Source organism: Crocodylus porosus, unplaced genomic scaffold (assembly GCF_001723895.1).
Source record: "Crocodylus porosus isolate Cpor-Errol unplaced genomic scaffold, CroPor_comp1, whole genome shotgun sequence".
Taxonomy (NCBI): domain Eukaryota; kingdom Metazoa; phylum Chordata; order Crocodylia; family Crocodylidae; genus Crocodylus; species Crocodylus porosus.
This window is the reverse complement of record NW_017728911.1, coordinates 26854851-26865397: the sequence shown is the minus strand read 5'-3', so window position 1 is coordinate 26865397 and position 10547 is coordinate 26854851. Positions and strand designations below refer to the sequence as shown.

General features: G+C 43.8%; 2 protein-coding genes across 2 annotated transcripts in view; both read left to right on the top strand.

Moving 5' to 3' along the window:
• The first annotated feature begins 4890 nt into the window (after positions 1 to 4890).
• Positions 4891 to 10547, top strand: part of LOC109308772 (transmembrane protein 2-like) — a 65998-nt gene continuing 60341 nt past the window's right edge. Inside the window, exons 1-2 of the mRNA XM_019533175.1 lie at positions 4891 to 5167; positions 10431 to 10547. The exon at positions 10431 to 10547 is cut by the window's right edge and continues 213 nt beyond it. Of these exons, the coding sequence (XP_019388720.1) occupies positions 4891 to 5167; positions 10431 to 10547 (394 nt within the window). The remainder of the gene's footprint in view (positions 5168 to 10430) is intronic.
• The window catches only part of CEMIP (cell migration inducing hyaluronan binding protein), a 139009-nt gene continuing 138938 nt past the window's right edge, over positions 10477 to 10547 (top strand). Inside the window, exon 1 of the mRNA XM_019533705.1 lies at positions 10477 to 10547. The gene's annotated coding sequence lies outside the window, so the exon portion shown is untranslated.

The window sequence follows — 10547 nt, the reverse complement described above, 5'->3', positions numbered from 1 at the left end:
GGCGCAGCCCGTCAGTACCCGCGGGGCAGGGGCAGGGGCAGGGCCGGGACCGGGACCGGGACCGCTCCCCCGCAGCGTCCCCGCAGGTGGCAGAGGAGCCAGGCTCTGACCGGGCAGGTCCGCGGGGAGGGGGAGCAGGGCCCGCCAGACCCGCCAGCGGGGCGCGAGGCCGCTGTTGCCGCCAGTGCCGGGCCGGCGGATCCTTTCCGTTTGGCAACACCTGTTCTTGGGGCCGAAGGGGGTGCGCTGAGTCCGCCGGCCCAGCAGGGAGTGTTGAAGGGCTGCCCCATCTTCGAGGCAGCGGGAGACTCTCCTTGCCCCTGCCCCAAGTCCTGTTTTTCCCGCCTTCACAATGCACCTCAGGATGGGAATGCAGTTGCGGCTGTTCATTTCCCCCCATCGGGATCTTAGTAGCTAGGAAAAGGCCTAGTGCAAATGTTTGATGTTTCTCCGCTAAATATGTTAATATTTATCTCCTTTATTCTTTTGAGAGTTGCAGGTACTTTTCTGCCCCTGGAAAGTGTGAGTGAAATAATCTTAGAGACCAGAATTCTTGCAAGCCATGCCTTGCATTGGACCCATTGCGAGATTGGGATAGACAGACAAGCTTTGGGGTCTCCCAGCACCCTTCCTCAGGCCTCACTGATAAATAATGTTATTTATTATCAGCTAACATACAATATTAGCTAAGTTTCAACACATGGGGAGGGGAAATTCCTTTACACAGGGCTGTTAATAAACTTACCTCCGTTTATATCCACCCCTAGTCCTGAGGATAGATGGTCAGCACTGCTAGTGTTTTTTCTACTTCTTTTTAAAAACTAAATCACCATTCCTTATTCGGATCTTTTTCTGGCTGACTTTAGTTTTAGGTGATTTATTATCTGTGATTGTTTAGAAGATTTTTAGTAGTAGTAGTAATAATAACAAGAAAAGAAATTCATAGTGTGACATTTCAACTGAAATGCTTGGGAAAATTCAGTAGTGCGGTCTATTCAAATATCTCTGTGTATTTTAAACAAGCTTATTTATAAGAGCTGCTCAGGAAAATTATTCCATGAAAATATTTTTAGTTTATGTACATGTTTCATTAAAAATGTTTGGGTTTCTGTAAAAAATAACTCCTTTTAGGCTTACATTTCTTGTGTTTTGTTTTTCAATCAGTTCAACAAAGGAAGTTGAAAATTGACACTTCTCTAAGAAATTTCCTTTGGGGTGTTTTTTTTGTTTCTTTGTTTTTTTTACCAGAAAAAACTGTTTCAAGAAAATTTCAATGAGCTCAAAGTAATACAGCAGGAGAATATTCTGCATGGGTTAAGATGCTTGCTAATGGTTTACAGAGAACCACATTGTTTACAGAGAACTATATTCTTCTAGCACAGTCTGGCTATAAACTGGTCCTGCAAAGGAAAACATACCTGAGGGGAAGTGTAATGCATAGTCTAGAACCGTCTCAGGAGCTGCCCCGCTTCCTACTGTCTCTGCTGCCAGCATAGCAAGGAAAGCGTGTGCTGCCCATGCACCATATGGATGCTAAGTTGCATTTTTGGCCTCTTGTGTCCACTGATCCAATTGTCAATTAGAATTACTGCAGTGTATGTCACAAGGCTGCTTTAACATAGTGCAAGAAGACTTACCTGCACAAAACAGCACTGGGATCATGTTTGTCTTCTCACTTCTGCCATCCCACTTGTGCTATCCGTACTTGGACCATGACTGTGGTTCTTGCCCAAGACTTTTGGGCTTGAACCACATAAGTCAGGTTAAACTGCACTAGGCTGAATGTATTATATTGATGAGACAGGCTGACACTTCCATCCCATTAGGCAAGGCTGTTTATTGTCTGCTCAGCAAAAATAAACTTTGCACCACTGCTTTTGCTGTGACTGTCCTGGAGACGGGTAAATACATTTAGTGTTTGGGGCTGAGCATTACTTTAAACATAAAGAAAAATTGTATTTCAAGGTTCAGTTTAATTTCCAGGCATAGTTGTGCAGGGTAGTGGGATTGTGACTTCTGAAGTCACTTCATGGAGCATTCCTCTGCAGCTGAGTTAGTTGCCTCTTCTATTACTCAGGATTTTTTAAAATTTATTTGGGAATCTAGCTTTTGAGACAAAGTGTAAATGATAACCCTGGTTGACAGAATCCCTCTCATTTTGTTTTGTAAATCCAAATCATAATTGAAGCATGAAAACCTGCTAGGAACCTTGATATTGCTTATGTTTTAAGTCATGTCACTGGTATGACATCAAGACTGCAAAACGCTGGCTTCTGACCTAAAGCCCATTGAAGTTAATGGGAAGTTCTCCGTTTACAACAATGAGTTCTGAATCGAGCAGTTAGAAGAGGGGACTGGGATTCTGGCTTCTTATGGACCGATCAGCCATCTCATTTGGCTCTAGTAGGAATCATGCATACAATTAATAGGGTAATTGAGTGTCAGCTGAGTTCTGTACCAGGCTCCTGGACTGACTTTATTATATAAAGTTGGACATGTTATTTTACCTCCTTCTGCTTTGGTCTGCCTGTCTGTAAAATGTTATTTTATTGCACCAGGGATTTATGAGTTTGAATTTAGCAACATTTGCCTCTTGAAAAATGGAATAGAAAAGCAAAGTATGATTTATTATTATGACATTCCCCACTACCACCTAGTAAAACAGTCACATTTTGCAGGTATGAAATAATGAGTTATATTTCACAGCTTTGAAACTCTAGCCCTGAATAGGCATATTAAAGTGTAAAGAATTAATGATTTTATATCACTTTAATACGCAGGCTAGTCACTTGATGAGAGGCTGAGTTCCCTTTAATGCCACAATCCAATCCAATCAGCCAGGGATATTAACCATTGTCTTGAAATCAAATTAATATAATTTGAAGCTGCTAAAACATGCAAGAGCACAAAGAAGGATTTTCAGTCAACACAAATGCTTGAAATCTTACCATCTCCTTCAGATGTGTATACAGAGGAAAGAAAGTGAAGTGTGTGTAGGGATGCTATGGGCACATTATAGGTTTCTCAGGGCATGATCTCTCGCATTGTCTTTTACTGTATTTTCTGACCTATAACATGTACCTCTTTGCCCCAAAATCAGAGTACATGTTTTAAGCAGTAAATCTGGTTTCTTAGTGGGGAAAGAAGCACTCCTGGAGATACTGTTCATGCCAGGCAGCTGCAAAGGTGACTGTCAAGGTGGCAGAGTTCTGTATTAACCCTTGCAGCCATAGCAATCAGCTGAGCAATGCAACAACCGGTAGTATCTTGACAAGGCTTGTGATGTGGAAACAACACAATTTACAGGAACTGCCTACAGTAAAGAACGAAGAGTCTTGCTCTTGCTGTCCCAGTGGTCTGCCTGGGGCTCTTATGTGACTTAGAGTAAGTCCGTGTGGAAACAGAGTGGCCAGGACATGTAGCATCCCAGGAGACATGGTGGGTAAGGCAGCTGGTTCCAGGAGTTCCTGATGCCACATGCCCTGGACACTTGGTGTTCCCAGGAGGATGTATTTATTCTATGTCATGCAGTCCACCATGCCTCTGGAAAAATCTTTTCTTTCTGCATCCTTCTTCCCAAAATCCAAGAGGCATGTTTTCAATGGAGGTGTGTTGTATGCAAGAAAATAGAGTATTTAAAAACTGTATAATTATTTCAGTTGTTTTTGGTGTGATGAAGTTGGTGGTTTGGTTTCCTTATTCATTTTAAATAGTGCAGCAATCTGCGATGATTTCCATCTCCCAAAATGTGTCACTTATTGTTAAGCCTTTTATCACATTGAATTATGTTATTGGTTATTCTGAAGGGACTAAATAGAGCCTTTAGTCATAGCCTGTAGTATGGAGCAGGATGTAACTGCTCTATTTCCAAAGTAAACCCAGAAAGCTTCATGGGATCACAGTTCTTCCTTCCTGGTCTCCTCTTGCTCCAGGGTGAAGCCAGTTATCACAGTCTTTGAAAAGGTTCAGCCTGACCTCATGCTTCAAGCGAGTTGCTTTAGCTGAGAAGTGGAGACAAATTCTGCTCATTGCCTTCAGGGGACTTATCTGGAGAGTGGGGTTCCTACCCAACTATGTAAAGATGACGACATACCTGAGTGGGACTTGAATCAGATCTGGATCTAGCATCCTTGTAGGCCATGAAAGGGGGTAAAAGGTTTTTTCCCCCTTGTTCAGCTATGAGAGACAAGAGCTCATTTGATCTTACAGCCACTCAGATGTGATCCAGTTGTGGTCTTTGGGAGAGGTCACTATAGCTTCTTGTAGAAATTATATGGACTAGAATGCATTCCCGTGGTCATGGGTTCAGATGCTATAAAATACATTAAAATTAGAAAGAACAACTGGTGTAAAATACTAGTTTAGGCCAAACAGTATGCAAAATGGTCCTTAGATCATAGTCTCTGAAAAGAGTAAAATTGTAACTTTCAGTAGCTAACATATGCTGTCGGATAATCTTCTCTTAGTTTGGTTTATTAACACATGCAATAAGCCTGCCAAATACATTTTCAGTACACTAAGCTAAAATATATTCACCGATACAGTGAAACAGTCTTAAATATTTCCTTCTAGAAAGTTTATTTCTTTTAAAAAGGATACGTGTTCTGTGGTTATGCTTAATAGGTTTATACTGTATTTATGATTATTTCAGAACCTAGCGTGAATCCCAACACTTCTTTGTGGGATATGGATTATGAAGGACTGTTTCACAGTAAGACAATTCTCCTAGGGACTACTGGCTCTTATAAGCTCTCCAGCCTATTTAGAAATAAATTTTTTGTAAGTCATGACGAAAGAAGGCCGCTGGTAACAAATCAGAACTTGACCCAGAAATTGAAAAGAGAGCAGATATCTTGTGATGTGCTCCTTAAGCTTTCCAGATACGTTCTAATGGATGCCTTTGGACCTGGCCTGGCTTGGAATATATTCCGCTTTTGTGACTGTGATGAAGAAATCAACCCACCTAAAATTCGTATCAACCCTCTCCAGCTGTTGCAATCCAAGCTGAAGCCCTTGTTGTTATCCCAAGTGCTTAAACGTCTCAGGGACATAGGAGTATTGGCTGAAGCCCAGCAATCCAAGGCCTTCTCACTGCTAAAGAAGCAAATGGTACTACCCAAGAAAACCACAAGGAAAACGGTGCAAAAACCTGACGTGAAAGAAAGCGGTAGGTATATAAGGAGAATGCATGTTTCCTGTGCCCTATGTTGTTTTCTGGTTATATTAATATTACCACCTTCATGTTATAAATTATTTATAACTTGAGCAAAACGGCAGCTCCTAAGCACTGGCGTCCTCTCTTTTGACATTACTTCTTGGCTATCCATCCATCTTGCTTTTTTCTATTCCCTGCCATATGAAAGACCCTGTTTTGTTATACTAACTCTTTGTGCTTCAGTGGGAGTACAGATCCCAAGCTCTGTGCTGGTCAGTGTATACACTCCATGTTCCTTTGTATGACATAGCCACAGTGGGCTTATGGGCTGTTCTGTCCTTTTGGGAAGCATGGTTTGCTGTTGGAGGACAGGATCATACCCAGTCCAAAAGGAGATGCTTACACACATTCCGCTATGATCCAGCATTACAGGCCCAAAATGTTGCCTGCTCTGTGCTGCGTAGGGCTGTGTGAGGCTTCGGTCCCTGATTCGATTTGGTGGAGATTCGGCCTGATTCGGTGGCCTGATCTCTGAATCTGAATAGATTCAGGGGACCCTTTAATCTCTCTGAATCGAATTGGAACCCTCCGAATCAATTTGAAGAGATTAGGAAAGATTTGGAGATTCGGACATAGACACAGCTTGAAATGTTTTTTCTACATACCTCTAGGTAGCAGGGGCTCATGAGTGCTGCGATGCTGGGGCACCCAGAGTGTCCCACTAAAGTGTGGGGGGTCCCCAGTGCAATTGGCAGCAGACCTGGAAGTGGACCAGAAGCACTTCCACTCCACCTCCGGGTCTGCTGGGGAGTGCGCCGGGGGGCCCCCTGCATCCCCCCAGCCTGACAACCTAGGTCTTGGGGGGCACCCAGGGTCTCCCTGCGGCCAATTGCCAAGCCAGGGAGGTGGGGTGGGGAAGCAGACCCAGAAGTGGATTGGAAGTACTTCTGGTCCACTTCCGGGTTTGCTGCCAAGCACTCCTGTGGGATGCCTCATCTGCCCCAGCATCACAGCATTCATGAGCCACACTGGTACCTTGAGGTATGTAGAAAAAACTTTTAAAGCTGTGTCTATATCCGAATCGGCATCAAATCTTCAGATTCAGGTTCGGCTGAATCAAATCAGGGACAGCGATCCAAATCTACAAATCGAATCTGAATTGAATAGGGCCCTCTTTGCACACCCCTAGTGCTGAGCAGCACAAATTCCAATACTGACTTCAGTAGGAATTAAAAATGCTCAACACCTAGTAGGATGGGACCCATGAAAGTAAGGAGGAGCAAGAAGTTGTTGCTGGTGTCAGGGTAAGGGATGATAGATGGGTTTTGGAAAGGTTACATAGGTCAGACTGGTGTGATTTTCTGGAAAGGTTGAGGACATCTGTTACAGGAGAAGCTGTCAGAGTCTAAAAGGAGGGTTGTGGTTGTACAGTGCCCATTATAATGGGCTCCCAAGGCTGATGGTAGCCTCTGTGCTGCTCTACAGCACAGAACAAGTAGTAATTTACAGTGCATTGTATCAAGCATTTCCGGAGAAGATAGCTATCCTACAATGTTCAACCATCAGAACAAACTGAAGTTCTCTCCAGAATTCTGCTTTTCTCAAGATGACGTGAATTAATTTTCTTGCAGAGTTGTGTTAGAAATACTATTTTGTGCTAAGAAAAAAAAATAGCAGTGCTGAATATTCAATAGCATTTGCCTGTGGGAAGTGAGAAATTTTATATTAGCTATTGAAAATCTGTTTTGGCATGGAAGATTTTTTTTAACTAACAGCAGCATATAATCTGATACAGCCTTACGTTATCCATTTTCAAAGAACAGTGTTACATTACACTGGCAGCATTCTCAAGTGAACTCGAATTAAACATTGAAGCTTTTGCTGGGTTTACTGTTTTGAGTGGCCTCCACATGCAGTGAATTCAGCATCAGTCCTGGATTGAGACCTACTATGTCCCATTTATGCAGAAGGCTCCTGAGAAATCCTCAGACAGACATTAGGAACTGAGCAGGCTATCGGTGTGCAAGGGCGACCCCTGTCGTTAGAATCTGAAACCACATGCATAAATTCGGCATGTGTAGGCAATGAAACCCATGATGCCCTTTTTCTAGCGTCTGATATCAAATTTAAATCATTAAAATAAAAAGAATCCCAGGACAACACAGATATCAAAGTACTGATAGCCTTTCCATATATATCTATGTAGGTGTGTGAGCGCATTATATATAATGTGTGTGTGCATGTATGCACATAATATAATGTCTCCCAAATCATTTAGATATTATTTAGGATTGTCTGTATGTGTATGAAACTTTCATGGGCAAGCAGGATTTTGGACTTTTGGTTTCATGCAGAGCTTTCTTCTTATATTTAAAGTGCAAGGGCTTGAACTGAGTCGGTTTATATAGGGACTAATCTAGATGAGTTATTTCTAAGTAAACTGTTCCATGGGAACTGCTTATTAACCAGTGAGTACTGACCTGGCTCTTCCTTCCTCCTTCTGAGCAATAGTAAGGAAACAGGATGCCACTGAGAGAGAGAGAGAGTGAACCGGAAAGGAAAGTTGGGACAGAAAGTAGCATCCCTTCTTTCCTGTGCGAGTTGTATACCTCTAACAAAAGGAAATGTAGGTTATCTGGGGAACAAGCTCATGCAATAGTCAAAGTTTCTCTAAGGTGAGTCATCTATTTTCTGTTAGTTCCTCACTAGCCCCCAAACACTTATTGCAACATGCTGGGGTTTTAAATTGTTGAAAGTTTCCTAATATCTGGTGGCCCATTAGGAAAGCATAGACTCACCAACTTTGTTTTTGCCAAGCTGAATTATGGCAAACGAGTACCAGTGATGGTAAAATGAGGTCCCTTTGCAAGGAAAGGCTATATTGATGAGAAGTCTTACACAGGGGAGTATCGCTCATCATTTCCTGCATGCAGGTGTGAGGATATGTGGTCACGTTCTGACACTGAGGATGTCTCGTGTTGGAACTGGGCAGTAGTGTGTAATCTTTATGTGTTCCCAAACCAGAACATAACCTTGAAAATGAGGTTAGCTAGGGGTGAAAGCAACATTATTTTACCTTTCCGGCATCAAAACACAGGTAGTAACAGATGTTGCTTGCTCTCCTTAATGTTTCTCAGATGAATTATCAGAAAAGCATGGAGATTAACATTCTGGTTAAGAAGTGTTCAGTGCTAGGAGAAAATGACATTGAAGTTGTTCACTTGAAGGCAGCTTTTTCTTGAGGAAGCAAATCAAACCACAATAGGAGGACACAGGCTCCTTCTAATACTCCAGAGAGAAAGTGTGTTCGGAAAAAAATCTTAAATAAAGTAAGGATCTGGAGATGTATTCTGTTAGTTATGGTAGGTGATTTTTATTTTTCTCCTGAATTAGCAAGGACCCTCCGCAAGGTGCGGGAATTAAAAATTAGAGGCTGAGCATGTAATTCTTACTTAGGAAAAAAATGGTCCACTGATTTCAGCCCTTGTGGAAAATGTAGCTGAGGGCCCTTACTTAGTGATAACCCAAGCCTATGTTACATTTAGTTCCAGTATCGATGCATTAGAGTAACAAATACAGTTGAATATAACTCTAGTTAATTCTATTAAACATTTTTTATAACGGAGGTATTGCTGTTAAAGGGGAACAAGGCTGTCAGAGGATGCAGAGAACATTTGGATTGTCCAAGTGTCTCTGGAAAACACATTTTTCTTATTCCCTTGTGTCTGAAATCTTAACATTTAGGACATGCTGAATTCAGAAATCCAGACAGTTTAATTGGTAGATTTAGAAACAAACACTTTGGTATAATTCATTTTACTGGAAATGTTACCTCCCCTGTTGAATTAACCACTGTTTTGTTACATCTGTGATTACAGCTTTGTCTCGTGACCTCTGAGTACTGACAGTGCATACTACTAATGCAGCTTTTTTACATGGGAAATGACAAAAAGCTGCTTGATGTAAGAATAAAAAGACTTTAAAAATGTTTAAACACCAGTGCTTAGACCCCTGTAATCGATATAACGAACTGATCCTGTAGTGAAATACGTGGCACATTCATACTTAACCTTGAAGTGTCCCTCCTTTGTTTATGGAGTATTGAAATGGGACGGCACTGATCTGTCTGTATATCAGTCTATGCTTTATAATTGTTGCTTTGGTTTTTAACTTAAACACATATTTTTAAAACCTGGTCCCCTGCGTAGGGGCTAGGAGGGGAGAGGGGTACTTAGAAATTAAACTGTAAGGGGCTTTTTTTTCCCTTGGGCTGCTGTCCCTGGCATGAACCTTGGCAATAATGTGCCCTACCCCTTGTCCACCTACAATTTCTCATGTTTTATCTGACTTACTACTTGCTAACATATCTGTAGGCCCCTGCACCATCCTCCCAAAGATGTTTGGCACCAGAACGTATTTCAGAGGTGACAGATTGAAAACAGTTTGACCAGATGATGGCCACCACTTGGTCTTTCAGATCGGCTGTGCTTCTGGCTTGGCATAATGGGATCCTTGTTGGCTTTAGCTCTGTGCCCTACCTGTGGTTAGCAGCTTGACTCCGGGTGTCCTCTCCTCTGGATGGAGGCAGTGCTTGCATTGTTGTTGGTTTTAAAGTTATCAGATGGTGTCAGATTAGCGGATGGATTTGTGGGTTCTTATCAGATTCCCTAAAAGTGCCAGTCCTCCCACTTTGCTCCAGTGCTGTGGATGAGACATGCTGCCAGCTCTGCTTCCAAAGGGAGCTGCCATCTGACATCCCAAACCCTGCTGAGATGGACAGGAGCAGAATCAAGCCCTTTGGGAGCCCGAGAGTGTAAATGGAAATGGGCTTGAACTTGCTGAGAACCTGCCCCAAGTTCTCTTCCCAGGGGGTCTGGGAGCAGTGTCCTCCCCCCTTGTCTGGGGACCTGTCACCATCTGCTTTGCTGTCAATCCGCTTGTGCCCAGAGAGTCCTTTCCTCCAGGGCAGTGAGAAAAGCAGGCAGAGATGTGCTGGCTATGAAGAATCGCCTCGAGCGGGAGGCAGCTTTCCAGGGGCAGACTCTTGGCTGCTGCCCCTGGCCCTGCGAGGTGGCCGGCCCCCGGGAGCGGTGCGTCTCCTGGGGCGCGGGACACGGGGGCAGGGGCTTGCGGGGCGGGGGCAGTGCCCCCGCGAGCTGCCGGGCGCGGGGCCGTGTCCGGCGCGGGGAGGCGTCACGGGCCGGGGAGGAGCCTGGCGCCGCGGCGCGTGTAAACAGCGCGGGCAGAGCCGGAGGCTGCAACAACTATGGTCTATAAATAGGGAGGCCGGGGGAGCCGAGCCGCAGAGCCGGAGCAGCTCAGCCTCGCCTCGCAGAGCCGGCGGGACGCCCGGGGGAGGCTGCACGACCCGTCGGGGCCAGGCGAGTCCCAG